Source organism: Eleutherodactylus coqui, chromosome 5, assembly GCF_035609145.1.
Source record: "Eleutherodactylus coqui strain aEleCoq1 chromosome 5, aEleCoq1.hap1, whole genome shotgun sequence".
Taxonomy (NCBI): domain Eukaryota; kingdom Metazoa; phylum Chordata; class Amphibia; order Anura; family Eleutherodactylidae; genus Eleutherodactylus; species Eleutherodactylus coqui.
This window is the reverse complement of record NC_089841.1, coordinates 270,369,140-270,387,807: the sequence shown is the minus strand read 5'-3', so window position 1 is coordinate 270,387,807 and position 18,668 is coordinate 270,369,140. Positions and strand designations below refer to the sequence as shown.

At 50.3% G+C, this 18,668-nt stretch overlaps 1 protein-coding gene across 2 annotated transcripts in view; it reads left to right on the top strand.

Moving 5' to 3' along the window:
• The first annotated feature begins 13,921 nt into the window (after positions 1–13,921).
• The window catches only part of TLE5 (TLE family member 5, transcriptional modulator), a 55,529-nt gene continuing 50,782 nt past the window's right edge, over positions 13,922–18,668 (top strand). For both annotated transcript variants that reach the window (XM_066604674.1, XM_066604673.1), the window contains exon 1: positions 13,922–14,155. In XM_066604674.1, the coding sequence (XP_066460771.1) occupies positions 14,123–14,155 (33 nt within the window). In that variant the 5' untranslated portion in view covers positions 13,922–14,122. The remainder of the gene's footprint in view (positions 14,156–18,668) is intronic.

Here is an 18,668-nt window from a genome sequence, read left to right as displayed (position 1 = left end):
TGAAAAAGAGTGTTGGGGACCGAGAAGAAGTGGGGGACAAACGCCGGACATGGCTTCTAAGGTGATGTATACTTTTTGTTTTCCTGCAGCTGGGGCCTATTTTATGGGTAGGACTTCTATTTAAAGCCCCTACCTTACCCCCAAAAATCCTCACATCTGGCGCTACAAAGTCGCATGACTTTGTAGCATCACATGCGACTTTGTAGCGGTACAAAATCGCGGTATCATCGTTGAAAACTGCAGCTATATCACACATATCAGCAATGCGACATCACTGCGGTTTTCTCACGGCGACGCCGTGCAGCCCGTGCAGACGAGGCCTGAATACACTGGAGAAAAAATTATTTAATAGATTTGCATTCTCCTCATTGTTAGGTACACTGTTCAGACACAATCTTCTGCTTCTGTGTATGGCAAATATGGGCATTGGCCCATTCTCTCTGTTCCCTGAGCTTATATTCACTCTCTTCCAGCACTCCTAGGGTTAATAGCTTCTGGTCACCTGTTCATCTGATTCTCTTTTTCTAATCACTGTCCTATATATCTGCCCTGGGCCTTTCAGACCTTGCTGCAGTGTTGTTGAGAGTTTGTTCCCTTCACTTCATGTCCAGCCACTGCTTTGGCAGCTACCTTGCATTCTGCTTGTGTTCTTCATTCGTGTACTCTGTGGTCTGTTGTTCCCGTTGTCCGCTTCTTTGTTTATCCTTGTCCACTTGTTCCTCCTTTGTTTCTGTACTCCCCAGTGTTGTTCTATCTTTGTCCTATAGGTGTTCCAGCCTGCCAAGGTAAGTCAGCGCCTAGAGAAAGACCGTAGGGTCATCCTTATCAGGAAGAATGCTCCGCTTGTAGGCAGGGGTCTCCCTCTCCTGCTTATCAGATCAGGGCAAGATACTATCCCTAGTTTCCATCCATTTTCGGGCTGTTCATCTGGTATCTTACCTCCCACTCTGGGGTTGGCTGTCAGCCATGCTGGATCGGATCTTCACATACCTGGTAGGTTGACACAGTGGTTCCACATCCACAATCCCTACAATTGCACCAAAATCGCATTCCTTGTGTCTCACCTTACAGATTAGGCTTTGACGTGGGTCAATCCCCTCTGGGAACGCAATGATCCACTGGTTAATAATTTCTGTTTGTTCATTGAGTCTTTTTAAAAGGTGTTTGACGAGCCCGGTTATTCATCTTCAGCTGCGTCTGCCCTGTTGCGTCTCCATCAAAATAACCTCATTATAGCCAATATGCTATCCAGTTTCGAACTTTGGCCTCAGAGCTGGGGTGGAACAACGAAACTCTGGTGGCGGCATTCTGGGAGGGACTAGCAGGTCGCATTACAGACGAGTTGGCAGGTCGCGAGGTTCCTACCTCATTAGTTCTCTGGCTACGTGGATTGAGCTGCAGTACCAAGAGAGATCCAGGGAAGTGAGGAGGTCCATCCATCTGGTCCCTCACTTCCAGAGACCACTCTTCTCGCCGCCGACCACTACCCAGTCTAGCGATCCTGAGCCAATGCAGGTGGATCGGCTTAGACTATCCGAAGAGGAGCACACACACACAGATGTTCTAGGAACCTTTGCATGTATTGCGGATATCCCGGTCACCTTGTTCGCGCTTATCCTCACCAACCAGGAACTCCTCCACCTAGGGTCAGTTGGAGAGGCTACCCTAGGTGAGGATTGCTCCTTTCCCAGATTGAACTTGCCTGCAACAATGGTTGTTTCCAGTGCCCAGGTGTCAGTGGCGGCTTTCCTGGATTCCGGCTCTGCCAGCAACTTCTTACAACAGGCTTTGGTGGCCCGGTACCAAATTCCTGTCCGATGTCCCGAGAAACCACTTGTGGTTACTACTGCTAATGGCAGTACTCTCTCTGAGATGTTCCAGTTTGTCACAAAGCCACTGGAGTTCAGGATTGGCGCCCTCCATTCTGAGAGGATTTCCCTGGGGCAACCAACTCTCTACTTCTAGGTTTGCCGTGGCTCCGATTACACAACCCTTGTCACAGAGACGGAAAAAGTCTATAGACTAAATTATTTGGCCCTTATCACAGTTATAGACTAAAATGTATATACTTTAATGGAAATTTAACTTAAAAACATGAATGGGCTCACACACATGCGTATCGCATGGACGAACAAAACAACCACACAAAAACACAAAGGTCGCCTCTTCCTTATCTCAGGAAACTTATGGAGGCTAGAAAAATCAATATTGATAAAGGACTACTAATGTTATGTCCTCTATTTTTTATTTGTATCACATAGGAGGTAGGAGGAAGGCTCTATCTGCTGTAGGGCGCCTGTAAGTATAATGCCCCCCGCAGAGTATTTTAGGTAGGGAACCTCTTCCTAACAAAAATTCGCCCCTCTGTGATTACAGTATAGCGCTTAGCGCATGACGAGATGGTTCAAATAGGAGAAACTCCAAGAGAACTAGACCCTTATGTGCAAGAATTACGGCGCAGACCAGGGTTATTCAATTGCAGTATGCTCGGCTCAACGCGTTTCCCCACACGAATGTGGTTCATCAGGAGCACAAATATTTTGAAGAAAGAATGATAAATCAGGATGATAACTGATTCTGCTTTTTGTTGTTTTTTCGTGATAAATAGATATTTAAAAATATTAGAACAGGGTGGCTTGGGAAAGCGCAATTTATGTGCTCGATCATATATAGACTGGATCACAGCATCTGATTTATTCAGGACAATTTCGAGCACTAAATCGCCATGGCGTGTCTCTATAGCCAAGTTCTTGGGAAATCCACACAATGGATAGCTATAGTGACAAATAACAGTACAGCTAGGGCTGAATGCGATTCACCACAAGAAGCCCACAAGTAGATCTTGCCCAGAACTAGGTATTGATTGCCGCAGGCAAAAGAAGTTGGTGCAGAGATAAATGCAACAGCCCCAAAAAGGCTAATAAGCCCTAGAGATTTTTTGACCCTTATTTGGTGTATTAGCTGCAGATGGTGCAGCCAATTTCAAGAGTCAGCAGCTCATGAACAGCAAATAGTTGTTGCAGAGATAAATGCAACAGCCCCAAAAAGGCTAATAAGCCCTAGAGATTTTTTTGATGATTATTTGGTGTATTAGCTGCAGATGATGCAGCCAATTTCAAGAAATATTCTTCAAAATATTTGTGCTCCTGATGAACCACATTCGTGTGGGGAAACGCGTTGAGCCGAGCATACTGCAATTGAATAACCCTGGTCTGCGCCGTAATTCTTGCGCATAAGGGTCTAGTTCTCTTGGAGTTTCTCCTATTTGAACCATCTCGTCATGCGCTAAGCGCTATATTGTAATCACAGAGGGGCGAATTTTTGTTAGGAAGAGGTTCCCTACCTAAAATACTCTGCGGGGGGCATTATACTTAGAGGCGCCCTACAGCAGATAGAGCCTTCCTCTTACCTCCTATGTGATATAAATAAAAAATAGAGGACATAACATTAGTAGTCCTTTATCAATATTGATTTTTCTAGCCTCCATAAGTTTCCTGAGATAAGGAAGAGGCGACCTTTGTGTTTTTGTGTGGTTGTTTTCGTCCATGCGATACGCATGTGTGCGATTACATAACCCTACCTTGGACTGGGGTACCGGTGAGTTATTAGGTTGGGGCATCACCTGCTATACCAAGTGCTTGCGTACCGTGCATCTTGTCCACAGGGTTACTTTACCATCTAACCTCCAGGGTTTACCGGAACCTTATCATGGTTTTGCAGAGATCTTTGACAAGAAAGAGTCCGAATGTCTGCCACCGCATCGTCCCTACAATTGCCCAATTGACCTTGTGCCTGGTTCCGTGCCTCCTCCAGGTAGAGTAAACCCTCTTTCCCTGGCCAAGACCCAGGCCATAGCCGAAAATGTTATGGAGACACTGGCCAGAGGGTTTATCCGTAAGTCCTCATCTCCTGTCGGTGCAGGTTTTTTCTTTGTCAGCAAGAAGGACGGATCGCTACGACCCTGTATTGACTATCATGGTCTGAATGTGATCATGATTAAGAATAAATACCCTTTACTCTTGATTCTTGAGTTATTTGATCGCCTGCAGGGTGCTCGGATTTTCACCAAGCTTGATCTGCGTGGTGCTTATAACTTTATCCGCATCCACAGGGGAGATGAGTCGAAGACAGCTTTCAATACCCGAGACGGGCACTATGAATACTTGGTGATGCTATTTGGTCTGGATAACGCTCCAGGCATCTTTCAGGAATTTGTTAGCGACATTTTCAGGTATCTCCTTCAGCAATGTGTCATTGTGTATTTGGACGATATCTTGATTTTTTTCCCCCAGATATACCCTCGCATCGGAAGCAGGTTAGCACGGTGCTCCAGCGATTAAGGGAGAATCGTTTATTTGCTAAATTGAAGAAGTGTGTCTTTGAACGTGAGTCGCTTACCTTTTTGGGGTATATTGTCTCCAAACAGGGTTTGGAGATGGATCCTGAAAAAGTCTCTGCAGTACTGAATTGTCCTCATCCCTTCAGGCAATCCAGCGATTCCTGGCTTTGCAAACTTCTATCAACAGCTTATCCCACACTTCTCCCTGACTTCTCACATCTCTGCTCTCACGCGTAAGGTAGCTGATGCCAAACAGTGGCCTCTTTCTGGAGGTCGATGCTTCTTCCTCGGGCGCAGCAGCCGTCCTACTGCAAAAAGTGGCATCTGGCAAGAAGGTGACATGCATTTTTTCTCAAAGTCATTTTCCATGGCAGAGCGGAATTACTTTATAGAGGCCTGCAAGTTACTGGCTATCAAGATGGCTCTGGAATTTTGGCGGTATCTGCTAGAGAGAGCTTTGCATCCCATCATAATATACACCGACCATAAAAATCTGGCGTATCTTTAGACTTCACAACGGCTCAACCCCTGTCAAGGTCGGTGGGCCTTGTTTTTTGCACGGTTTGATTTCATATTGCATTTTCGGCCTGCCGACCAAAATATTAAGGCTGACGCACTATCCAGAGTATTTGACTGTAACGACACTGAAGAGGCTCCACAATTCATCATTGAACCTGCCAGATTGGTGACCGTAGCTCCTGTTTGGGTTAAGGATATCCCGCCAGGGAAGACGTTCGTGCCTAAGGCCAAGAGGAGAGGTGCCCTATCCTGGGGTCACTGTTCCAAATTAGCTGGTCATTCTGGGCAACGCAAGACTAGTGAGTTAATTCACCGGTGGTGCTGGTGGCCATCCATAATAAAGGATATCCGCGATTTCATGTCCTCCTGTATCTCCTGCGCCCAGTATAAACGACAGAAACTGAGACCCACAGGACTCTTGTGTCCATTACCCATACCTGAGGCTCCATATCAGCATATTGCCATGGACTTTTTTACAGATTTACCTCTGTCCAGTGGCTGTACTGTTATATGGGTAGTAGTGGACCAATTTTCTAAAATGGCCTATTTTGTGCCTCTGCCCGGTTTGCGGTCCACCAGTCAACTTGCCGGAAAATTCCCATTTTCCCCCTCCATGGGTTTCCTAAGCATATTGTGTCAGATAGAGAGGTGCAATTTACATCTAAATTTTGGAGATCTCTTAGTAAATTGATGGATATATCATTAGACTTTTCTTTGGCTTATCACCCCCAGTCTAACGGCCAGGTGGAGCGTACCAACCATATCTGGACTGGATATCTCCGCCATTTTACCAATGCCCACCAGGATGATTGGGTCAGTCTTCTGCCCTGGGTCGAGTTTTCTCATAACCAGCATATCAGCGACTCCACAAAAACTACTCCCTTCTTCATAGTCTATGGGCATCAACCCAGAGTTCCCCTGACAGCATCCACAACTTCTAAGGTTCCAGCAGCAGCTTCTTCAGCAGAGTTTTGCAAAGATTTGGCAGGAGACCAAGTCAATCGCTTCCATGAAGAGGTTTGCTGATTGCAGCCGTCGGTCCTCCCCACAGTTTGTCCCAGGGCATAAAGTGTGGCTTTCCTCCAAACATATCAGGCTGAAAGTTCCATCTTATAAGCTTGCGCAACGATTTTTGGGTCCGTTTGAAGTGTTGGAGAGAATCAATTCTGTTTGTTACAGGCTGTGACTCCCACCCTCCCTGCGTATTCCCAACTCCTTCCATGTCTCTCTTCTCAAACCATTGTGCTCAATAAATTTTCCAAAAATCCCAAACCCGATGCCACTCGGGTTAGTTCAGAGAACATCTTCGAGGTCAAAAATATTGTTGATGTTAAGAAGGTCAGGAACAAAACTTTTTACCTAGTGGATTGGAAAAGTTACGGGAGCCATCTGAGAACATTAACGCTCCATGTCGGATTCAGGAATTTCTGCGAAGAACCAACAGGAGGAAGAGGGGCCTAAGAGGAGAGGTACTGTTAGCTGCACTGTTCAGATACAATCTTCAGCTTCTGTGTCTCTCAAATGTGGGCTTCAGCCCATTCTCTCTATTCCCTAAGCTTATATTCCCTCTCTTCCAGCACTTCTAGGGTTAATAGCTTCTGGTCTCCTGTTCATCTGATGCTTCTTTTTCTAATCACTGTCCTATATAGCTGCCCTGGGCCTTTCAGACCTTGCTGCAGTGTTGTTGAGAGTTTGTTCCCTTCACTCCATGTCCAGCTGCTGCTTCGGCAGTTACCTTGCTACCGTGTGTTCTCTGTTCTTTGTTTGTTTACTCTGTGGTCTGTTGTTCCAGTTGTCCGATTCTCTGTTTATCCTTCTCCACTTGTTCCTCCTTTGTTGCTGTACTCCCCAGTGTTGTTCTATCTTTGTCCTATAGGTGTACTGGGCCGCTAGGGTAAGTCAGCGCCTAGAGGAAAACCGTGGGGTCGTCCTTATCGGGACGAGTGCACCGCTTGTAGGCAGGTGTCTCCCTCTCCTGGTTATCAGTTCAGGGCTAGATACTTTCCCTAGTTTCCATCCATCTACGGGACTGTTCATCTGGTATCTTACCTCCCACGCTGGGGTTGGCTATCAGCCGTGCTAGATCGGATCTTTATTAGAGATGAGCGAACACACTCATCTGAGCTTGATACTCGTTCGAGTATTAGGGTACTAGAGATGCTCGTTAATTGAGACAAACACCACGTGGTACTGGAGTCAATTTCATTTCCCTTCCCCGCATGTTTAGCACCATTTTTTTAGCCAATAAACATGCAGTAAGGCATTACCACTTCCTTTGACGTGCCAGCCCTCTGCCCACCAACAGCAGTGAGTAGTTGGCGGGATCAGGTGACCGCCGAGTACTTAAACTGGTCCCACCCGCGGCTCGCCTCAGACACATGCTGCCAGAGGTTAGGGAAAGTGCTGCTGCTGATATAGGGAAAGTGTTAGAGTAGGATCCTCTCTTCAAGAGCCCCAACGGTCCTTCTTAGGGCTACTCCTCATAGTGTGCATTACTGTTGTGGCTGGCTGGGAGGAGTAGTGCACCATTTTTTTCTTTTTAAACATCTAGGTCTGTGCAGAGCATTTCAGCTATACCGTTCTATGTGTGCAGTGCCTTAGGCAGAGGTCTCATCGCTAAATAGTACGCAAATATTTCCTGGGCAGCTGCAGAGCATTTCAGTTAGACCGTACTGTGTGTGCAGTGCATTAGGCAGAGGTCTTACTCTCATCGCTAAATAATATGCAAATATTTCCTCGGCCACTGCAGATCATTGCAGCTATACTGTTCTATGTGTGCAATGCCTTAGGCAGAAGTCTCACTCTCATCGCTAAATAGTACGCAAATATTTCCTGGGCCACTGCAGAACAGCATTTTACAGATACCATTCTCTGTGTTGGGTGAAGTAGCCACAGTTATTCGCACTATCCACTGGCTGTATAGCTTTCTGCCCCTGTGCAGAGCATCTCACAATACCCTTTCCTTGGGTGCAGTGAAGTAGCCGCAGTTATTAGCACTATCCACTGGCTTTATAGCTTTCTGCCCCTGTGCAGAGCATCTCACAGTACCTTTTCCTTGGTTGCGGTGAAGTAGCCGCAGTTAGCAGCACTATCCGCTGGCTTTAGAGTTTTCTGCCCCTGTACAGAGCGTCTCACAATAACCTTTCCTTGGGGGGTTGAGGTAGCCGCAGTTACCAGCACTAGCCACTGGCTTTAGAGTCTTCTCCCACTCCATACAGCCTTTCTTCTCTACAAGTCTCTGTGAGCGGTAAATGACCCCTAGGTATCAGCGCAAGACAGCGGTCTAATTTTTTCCGGTCACAGCATAGAGCCTCCGCTATCTACAAGTCTCTGTGCGGTGAATTAGCCACAGTTCTCAGCGCTGTACGGCGGGATAATTTATTTGGGCCCTGCTCTATCCTTAATCTGACATGATGAGTAGTAGGGGTAAGGGTCAAGGAAGCGGGTGTCCAAGTGAGGGTGTGGGCATAGGCCGAGCTCCTGACCGGGGGGAATCACAGACGGCTGCTGAGGGATTAGGAGAACACCAAGTCCCTACGCTCCCGAACTTCATATCACAATTTGCGTGTGTGCGTAGTAGACCTTTATTACAAGCAGAGCAGTGCGAGTAGGTCCTGTCGTGGATGCTGACGCTTGCCCACCACTGTTATTATTACTTCTCACACTGGTAAAACTTCCCTTAGTCAAGGATGGACTAAAAGTTTATGCAGTGGAATGGAGATGTTGAGGGGAGGTAGGTTGGAAGGCGGAAAGACGAGGAGGTCAGTTTTAGAGAGGTTTAGTTTGAGAAAAAGGGAGGACATAGTGTTAGAGACAGTGGACAGTCGGTGATATTTTGGAGGAATGGTCCAGAGATCGCACGAGAGGAGGTGTATAGTTGGGTGTCATCAGCGTAGAGATGGTATTGGAGGCCAAATTTGTGGATGGTTTGTCCAATTTGGGGCAGTATAGATAGAGAAGAGAAGGGGACCAAGGACCGAGCCCTGGGGGAACCCAACAGCGAGAGGAAGTGGAGCAGAGAGATAGAACCAGCAAAGGAAACACTGAAAGAGCGGTCAGAGAGGTAGGAAGAGAACCAGGAGAGAGCAGTGTACTTTAGACCAATAGATCGGAGCATAGTGAGAAGGAAGTCATGGGCGACCGTGTCAAATGCAGCAGACAGGTCAAGGAGGATTAGTAGGGAGTAGTCACCTCTCGACTTTCCCGTTATCAGGTCATTGGATACTTTTGTAAGGGCAGAGAGAAAGCGTGTAAGGTGGGAGTAGACCAGGTGTTCTAGTAATTTGGAGATGAAGGGGGGTTTGAGACGGGGTCCCCCACATAATGCTGCCCCCACCATCGTCACTGCGGGTCTGGTGATCTTCTGGTGATGTGCAGTGTTGGCTTTGCGTCAAGCCTACCTTATGGAATTATGGCCAAAAAGTTCAATCCGGTCTCATCAGACATAACACATTCTCCCACTGACTTCTGGCAGACTTGATGTAGGTTTTGGCAAAATATTGGCCATTGTAAAGATGTTCTACTCTAGACACACGAATTGCCCAACATTTCTGCCCTAGACACACATGGAGTGCCCATAGGTTCTGCCCTAGACACACATGGAGTGCCCATAGGTTCTGCCCTAGACACACATGGAGTGCCCATAGGTACTGCCCTAGACACACATAGAGTGCCCATTGGTTCTGCCCTAGACACACATAGAGTGCCCATTGGTTCTGCCCTAGACACACATAGAGTGCCCATTGGTTCTGCCCTAGACACACATAGAGTGCCCATTGGTTCTGCCCTAGACACACAAGGAGTGCCCATTGGTTCTGCCCTAGACACACAAGGAGTGCCCATTGGTTCTGCCCTAGACACACAAGGAGTGCCCATTGGTTCTGCCCTAGACACACAAGGAGTGCCCATTGGTTCTGTCCTAGACACACAAGGAGTGCCCATTGGTTCTGCCCTAGACACACAAGGAGTGCCCATTGGTTCTGCCCTAGACACACATGGAGTACCCATCGGTTGTGCCCAAGATACACATGGAGAGATTATCGGTTCCGCCCTAGACACACATAGAGTGCCCATTGGTTCTGCCCTAGACACACAAGGAGTGCCCATTGGTTCTGCCCTAGACACACAAGGAGTGCCCATTGGTTCTGCCCTAGACACACATAAGTGCCCATTGGTTCTGCCCTAGACACACAGAGTACCCATTGGTTCTGCCCTAGACACGCAAGGAGTGCCCATTGGTTCTGCCCTAGACACACAAGGAGTGCCCATTGGTTCTGCCCTAGACACACAAGGAGTGCCCATTGGTTCTGCCCTAGACACACAAGGAGTGCCCATTGGTTCTGCCCTAGACACACAAGGAGTGCCCATTGGTTCTGCCCTAGACACACAAGGAGTGCCCATTGGTTCTGCCCTAGACACACAAGGAGTGCCCATTGGTTCTGCCCTAGACACACAAGGAGTGCCCATTGGTTCTGCCCTAGACACACAAGGAGTGCCCATTGGTTCTGCCCTAGACACACAAGGAGTGCCCATTGGTTCTGCCCTAGACACACAAGGAGTGCCCATTGGTTCTGCCCTAGACACACAAGGAGTGCCCATTGGTTCTACTCTAGACACACATGGAGTACCCATCGGTTGTGCCCAAGCTACACATGGAGAGGTTATTGGTTCTGCCCTAGACACACATGGAGTGCCCATCCGTTCGTTGGGCGGTCACATGCCGTTTATTGTTCACATGAGAGCTCAGCCACTTAAGGGTCTCAGCAGTGATTCAGCAACAATTCATAGTGCCACGGATTCCCTCAGGTGCTGCAATCATTCTGCAGGAATACCGGCCCATACAGGCAGATTAGTTTCTTGAAGTAGCTGCAAATAAGATGGAGATACTTACAGGCTCCGAACAGCTGAGAGGAAGGGCTCATTGGTTGCATCAGCGTCAAATTCCGAAACCAATATAAATGTGGATACATCCAACTAGGGATGTTTTTCCGCTGCTCAGTGATATGACTTTTTGCCCACTGGAGTTTTGCCTTTCCGTTGTTCTTGGATACAATGGCAGTCGAACTGGCCGTCTGCTGTTGTTGCCTATCCGTGCTAAGTTGTGTGTTCAGACACGTTAGATGGAGCAGCAGCATTGCATTTGGCCACATTTTGCTCGACCCCTCGTCCGTGACTTGTTTACCACCATTCCCATTATACTCTCAACATTGTAGCGCGAAAACAAATGAACAAGCTTGGAAGTTTTCGAACTACTGACCTCCGCTGGTCCGCCGGTGGCCACGTCTGGTTCACTCAAATTTTCCTATTGTAATGTGGACTTTCAGACTGCTGAAGTACCGCCAAGGCAGCCGTAGCCTCAGGAGGGACCGAGCAGGCAAACATGCAGTATCATAGGCTAATTCTCACGGTGCCAGCTGCCATAGACACCGCCCACAACATGCTGACTGTTTCCTGCTTTACATGGGTTATCTGTTTTGTCTTACCATATCACAGCTCTGGTAGTCGGCAGTGAAGACTTCCTGCAACGTCCTTTCGTTGTGACCTCCTCGTTGGCTGCTCTGAGACAGGGAGAAGGATGCAGCAGCCGCACAGCGCCGCAACGTGTGAAGAAACAGCACATCCACTATTGGCTGATCGGCAGCACTGGGTCAGTATTTTGTAGCAGTAATTGGAAGTTAAAGGGGTTGTCCCGCGAAACAAAGTGGGTCTATACACTTCTGTATGGCCATATTAATGCACTTTGTAATGTACATCGTGCATTAATTATGAGCCATACAGAAGTTATTCACTTACCTGCTCCGTTGCTGGCGTCCTCGTCTCCATGGTGCCGTCTAATTTTCAGCGTCTAATCGCCCGATTAGACGCTCTTGCGCAGTCCGGTCTTCTCCCTTCTGAATGGGGCCGCTCGTGCCAGACAGCTGCTCCTCGTAGCTCCGCCCCGTCACGTGTGCCGATTCCAGCCAATCAGGAGGCTGGAATCGGCAATGGACCACACAGAAGCCCTGCGGTCCACCGAGGGAGAAGATCCCGGCGGCCATCTTCACAAGGTAAGTAAGAAGTCACCGGAGCGCGGGGATTCAGGTAAGTACTGTGCGTTTTTTTTTTTTTAAGCCCCTGCATTGGGTTTGTCTCGCGCCGAACGGGAGGGCTATTGAAAAAAAAAAAAACGTTTCGGCACGGGACAACCCCTTTAATGCGTGGAAGCTTCTGGGTGTTTCTGAATGGTCTATGTAGTCCTGTGCTTCTATGTACTGTCACTGTATTCCATGTGAGTGAATTTAATGTGTATTTCATAGCTGCAGCACTGAATGGGTTACAGTCTGGGTTATGTCTGGAAATGTATCTATTTGTCTGTCATGTGACCTTGTTATATATATATATGTGGATGCAAGGTGCATGAGTGAGGAGTTGTTTGGAGTTTTTGGCTGCTGAGAGAGGAGAGCAAAAGACTGTCATTGGCCGGCACGCGGTTCTAAGTGTAGAGGTGATGGAGGAGGCTGAACGGATAGACTGTTGGTGCCGTGATACCCCCTTCGTCTTCCCCGCGTGGAGCGTGTAAAGAGTGACAAGCCGCAAGTGGTGCGCGTTTCCCGCCGTGCAGTGTGGAGTGCACGTCTACAATTCCATGAGGGTGGACCGCTAGAGAGATGTCAAGGTTGTTCATAAGAAGGTGTCCAGGACCAGAGAACCACCGGTAACGTGGCCTGTGGAAGTCCCTCTGTCCTCCCGGTCTCACGTCTTCCTCTGAACTGCCTCTCCTGCCAGTGCATGTAAAAGGGAACGGAATTTGGAGTTGTTACAAGTTATTCTCAGTAAACGGCCTCGCCGCCCCTTCCCGGTTCTGCCTTTAAACTTCACCCTGTGCGCAGACTCTTATTTCTTTTACGGAGAGATCGCTGCGGTGGAATGGTGGCGTCACCCGTGACAAAAGAGAACGAAGGTAAACTTATTTCCTGGTTACTAGCAGTTTGCCCTAGCGAGTACGCTCGCTCCTCTCTACTGGTTACCCTTCATCTTAAAGGGGTTGTCCCGCAGCAGCAAGTGGGTCTATACACTTCTGTATGGCCATATTAATGCACTTTGTAATGTACATTGTGCATTAATTATGAGCCATACAGAAGTTATTCACTTACCTGTTCCGTTGCTAGCGTCCTCGTCTCCATGGTGCCGCCTAATCTTCAGCGTCTAATCGCCAGATTAGACGCGCTTGCGCAGTCCGGTCTTCTTCTTTTCTGAATGGGGCCGCTCGTGCCGGAGAGCGGCTCCTCGTAGCTCCGCCCCATGCCGATTCCAGCCAATCAGGAGGCTGGAATCGGCAATGGACCGCACAGAAGCCCTGCGGTCCACCGAGGGTGAAGATCCCGGCGGCCATCTTCAGCAGGTAAGTAAGAAGTCACCGGAGCGCGGGGATTAAGGTAAGCACTATCCGGTTTTCTTTTTTAACCCCTGCATCGGGTTTGTCTCGTGCCGAACGGGGGGGGCTATTGAAAAAAAAAAAAACCCCGTTTCGGCGCGGGACAACCCCTTTAATAGCCTGCCCGCTCCCCTTGGCCGTGTCCCCGATTACCCTCTGGGTGGGAGACGGTAAAGCCACTGTGACAAGTGAAGTGCTCCGCCCCCGCTGTCTCCTAAGTCAGGGCTCGCTCCTCAGACGCTGCAGGAAGCCAAAAACTTGTTTGTGCAAGAAGATGCGCCGCCTGCGGGATTTATGCAGAAAGGCCCACATGGCGCGCTGGGGCAGTCTTTGTGCATGCAAGCAAGAATACAGTTAAAGACGCAGTTGCAAATACGTAACGCTGCAAAAACAGGCGCAAATGAGCAGGTAAATCCGCTTCTGCTGGTGTGACTCCTCACTGACCGCCAGCAGCCGCGGTGGCCTCCTGTGACTCTCGGTGACCTCCAGGGTCTCCGTCCGCTCGCCACGCCGTCTCTAATAAAGTGGCCGCCCGCTGCACGCTTCCCCCTTTTGCCTGAAAGCGCACGAATGCTGGAAGTTTTCCCAGGAAGTCCCGGCTCTTCCCGCAGTCCCGGCGCTGGCCGGCAGAGGGCGCCCGAGAACCGCTCAGCCGCAGTCGCCATTAAACAAAAGGATCGTGATTAGCTGAAGCGCCGCGACCGAGGCGCAGCGCGGGGACAGGCCGGGGCCTGAGGGGAGGGGGCGAAGCGGACGTAGCGGGAGCCCGGGGCTCGGAGGACTGAGCACGGCCGGAGGACAGCCACACAAAGGGCAGCCGAAGAGACACAGAGCGCGGGCCGGAGGGGGACATGATGTTTCCTCAAAGCAGCAGCCGCCACTCGGTGAGAAGGAGGAGGCGCCCCGAGCGTGGGGGGACATGTATGTAGTATGTGTGTAGGGGGGACATGTATGTGTGTGTAGGGGGGACATGTATGTGTGTGTAGGGGGGACATGTATGTAGTGTGTGTGTGTAGGGGGGACATGTATGTATGTAGTGTGTGTGTGTGTGTAGGGGGGACATGTATGTATGTAGTGTGTGTGTGTGTGTAGGGGGGACATGTATGTAGTGTGTGTGTGTGTGTGTGTAGGGGGGACATGTATGTAGTGTGTGTGTAGGGGGGACATGTATGTAGTGTGTGTGTAGGGGGGACATGTATGTAGTGTGTGTGTAGGGGGGACATGTATGTAGTGTGTGTGTGTAGGGGGGACATGTATGTAGTGTGTGTGTAGGGGGGACATGTATGTAGTGTGTGTGTGTGTGGAGGGGGGACATGTATGTAGTGTGTGTGTGTGTGTGTGTGTGTGTGGAGGGGGGGCATGTATGTAGTGTGTGTGTGTGGAGGGGGGACATGTATGTAGTGTGTGTGTGTGGAGGGGGACATGTATGTAGTGTGTGTGGAGGGGGGACATGTATGTAGTGTGTGTGTGTGGAGGGGGGACATGTATGTAGTGTGTGTGTGTGGAGGGGGGACATGTATGTAGTGTGTGTGTGTGGAGGGGGGACATGTATGTAGTGTGTGTGTGTGTGGAGGGGGGACATGTATGTAGTGTGTGTGTGTGTGGAGGGGGGACATGTATGTAGTGTGTGTGTGTGTGGAGGGGGGACATGTATGTAGTGTGTGTGTGTGTGGAGGGGGGACATGTATGTAGTGTGTGTGTGTGTGGAGGGGGGACATGTATGTAGTGTGTGTGTGTGTGGAGGGGGGACATGTATGTAGTGTGTGTGTGTGGAGGGGGGACATGTATGTAGTGTGTGTGTGTGTGGAGGGGGGACATGTATGTAGTGTGTGTGTGTGTGGAGGGGGGACATGTATGTAGTGTGTGTGTGTGTGGAGGGGGGACATGTATGTAGTGTGTGTGTGTGTGGAGGGGGGACATGTATGTAGTGTGTGTGTGTGTGGAGGGGGGACATGTATGTAGTGTGTGTGTGTGTGGAGGGGGGACATGTATGTAGTGTGTGTGTGTGTGGAGGGGGGACATGTATGTAGTGTGTGTGTGTGTGTGGAGGGGGGACATGTATGTAGTGTGTGTGTGTGTGGAGGGGGGACATGTATGTAGTGTGTGTGTGTGTGGAGGGGGGACATGTATGTAGTGTGTGTGTGTGTGGAGGGGGGACATGTATGTAGTGTGTGTGTGTGTGGAGGGGGGACATGTATGTAGTGTGTGTGTGTGGAGGGGGGACATGTATGTAGTGTGTGTGTGTGGAGGGGGGACATGTATGTAGTGTGTGTGTGTGTGGAGGGGGGACATGTATGTAGTGTGTGTGTGTGTGTGGGGAGGGGGGACATGTATGTAGTGTGTGTGTGTGTGTGGAGGGGGGACATGTATGTAGTGTGTGTGTGTGTGTGGAGGGGGGACATGTATGTAGTGTGTGTGTGTGTGGAGGGGGGACATGTATGTAGTGTGTGTGTGTGTGTGGAGGGGGGACATGTATGTAGTGTGTGTGTGTGTGTGGAGGGGGGACATGTATGTAGTGTGTGTGTGTGTGTGGAGGGGGGACATGTATGTAGTGTGTGTGTGTGTGTGGAGGGGGGACATGTATGTAGTGTGTGTGTGTGTGTGGAGGGGGGACATGTATGTAGTGTGTGTGTGTGTGTGGAGGGGGGACATGTATGTAGTGTGTGTGTGGAGGGGGGACATGTATGTAGTGTGTGTGTGGAGGGGGGACATGTATGTAGTGTGTGTGTGGAGGGGGGACATGTATGTAGTGTGTGTGTGGAGGGGGGACATGTATGTAGTGTGTGTGTGGAGGGGGGACATGTATGTAGTGTGTGTGTGGAGGGGGGACATGTATGTAGTGTGTGTGTGGAGGGGGGACATGTATGTAGTGTGTGTGTGGAGGGGGGACATGTATGTAGTGTGTGTGTGTGTGGAGGGGGGACATGTATGTAGTGTGTGTGTGTGTGGAGGGGGGACATGTATGTAGTGTGTGTGTGTGTGGAGGGGGGACATGTATGTAGTGTGTGTGTGTGTGGAGGGGGGACATGTATGTAGTGTGTGTGTGTGTGGAGGGGGGACATGTATGTAGTGTGTGTGTGTGTGGAGGGGGGACATGTATGTAGTGTGTGTGTGTGTGGAGGGGGGACATGTATGTAGTGTGTGTGTGTGTGGAGGGGGGACATGTATGTAGTGTGTGTGTGTGTGGGGAGGGGGGACATGTATGTAGTGTGTGTGGGGAGGGGGGACATGTATGTAGTGTGTGTGTGGAGGGGGGACATGTATGTAGTGTGTGTGTGGAGGGGGGACATGTATGTAGTGTGTGTGTGGAGGGGGGACATGTATGTAGTGTGTGTGTGGAGGGGGGACATGTATGTAGTGTGTGTGTGGAGGGGGGACATGTATGTAGTGTGTGTGTGGAGGGGGGACATGTATGTAGTGTGTGTGTGGAGGGGGGACATGTATGTAGTGTGTGTGTGGAGGGGGGACATGTATGTAGTGTGTGTGTGTGTGTGTGTGTGTGGAGGGGGGACGTGTGTGTGTGTGTGTGGAGGGGGGACATGTATGTAGTGTGTGTGTGTGTGGAGGGGGGACATGTATGTAGTGTGTGTGTGTGTGGAGGGGGGACATGTATGTAGTGTGTGTGTGTGGAGGGGGGACATGTATGTAGTGTGTGTGTGTGGAGGGGGGACATGTATGTAGTGTGTGTGTGTGTGGAGGGGGGACATGTATGTAGTGTGTGTGTGTGTGGAGGGGGGACATGTATGTAGTGTGTGTGTGTGTGGAGGGGGGACATGTATGTAGTGTGTGTGTGTGGAGGGGGGACATGTATGTAGTGTGTGTGTGTGTGTGGAGGGGGGACATGTATGTAGTGTGTGTGTGGAGGGGGGACATGTATGTAGTGTGTGTGTGGAGGGGGGACATGTATGTAGTGTGTGTGTGTGTGTGTGTGGAGGGGGGACGTGTGTGTGTGTGTGTGGAGGGGGGACGTGTGTGTGTAGGGGGGACGTGTGTGTGTGTGTGTGTGTGTGTAGGGGGGACGTGTGTGTGTGTGTGTGTGTGGGGAGTGGACATGCAAGTATGTGTGTGATGTATGCATGTAGTGTGCGCGGGGGACGCGTGTGTGTATGTACTGTGTGTGTGTGACATGCATGCATGTAGTGTGCGCGGGGGACGCGTGTGTGTATGTACTGTGTGTGACATGCATGCATGTAGTGTGCGCGGGGGACGCGTGTGTGTATGTACTGTGTGTGTGGCATGCATGTAGTGTGCGCGGGGGGACGCGTGTGTGTATGTACTGTGTGTGTGGCATGCATGTAGTGTGCGCGGGGGACGCGTGTGTGTATGTACTGTGTGTGTGGCATGCATGTAGTGTGCGCGGGGGACGCGTGTGTGTGTATGTACTGTGTGTGTGTGGCATGCATGTAGTGTGCGCGGGGGACGCGTGTGTGTGTATGTACTGTGTGTGTGGCATGCATGTAGTGTGCGCGGGGGACGCGTGTGTGTGTATGTACTGTGTGTGACATGCATGCATGTAGTGTGCGCGGGGGACGCGTGTGTGTGTATGTACTGTGTGTGTGTGACATGCATGCATGTAGTGTGCGCGGGGGACGCGTGTGTATGTACTGTGTGTGTGGCATGCATGTAGTGTGCGCGGGGGACGCGCGCGTGTGTATGTACTGTGTGTGTGTGTGACATGCATGCATGTAGTGTGCGCGGGGGACGCGCGTGTGTGTATGTACTGTGTGTGACATGCATGCATGCAGTGTGCGCGGGGGACGCGCGTGCGTGTATGTACTGTGTGTGTGACGTGTGACATGCATGCATGCATGTAGTGTGCGCGGGGGACGCGCGTGCGTGTATGTACTGTGTGTGTGACATGCATGCATGTAGTGTGCGCGGGGGACGCACGTGCGTGTATGTACTGTGTGTGTGACATGCATGCATGCATGCATGTAGTGTGCGCGGGGGACGCGCGTGTGTGTATGTACTGTGTGTGTGACATGCATGCATGCATGTAGTGTGTGCGGGGGACGCGCGTGCGTGTATGTACTGTGTGGCATGCATGTAGTGTGTGCGGGGGACGCGCGTGCGTGTATGTGACATGCATGCATGCATGCATGTAGTGTGCGCGGGGGACGCGCGTGCGTGTATGTGCTGTGTGAGTGACATGCATGCATGTAGTGTGCGCGGGGGACGCGCGTGCGTGTATGTACTGTGTGTGTGACATGCATGCATGTAGTGTGCGCGGGGGACGCGCGTGCGTGTATGTACTATGTGTGTGACGTGTGACATGCATGCATGCATGTAGTGTGCGCGGGGGACGCGCGTGCGTGTATGTACTGTGTGTGTGACATGCATGCATGTAGTGTGCGCGGGGGACGCGCGTGCGTGTATGTACTGTGTGTGTGACATGCA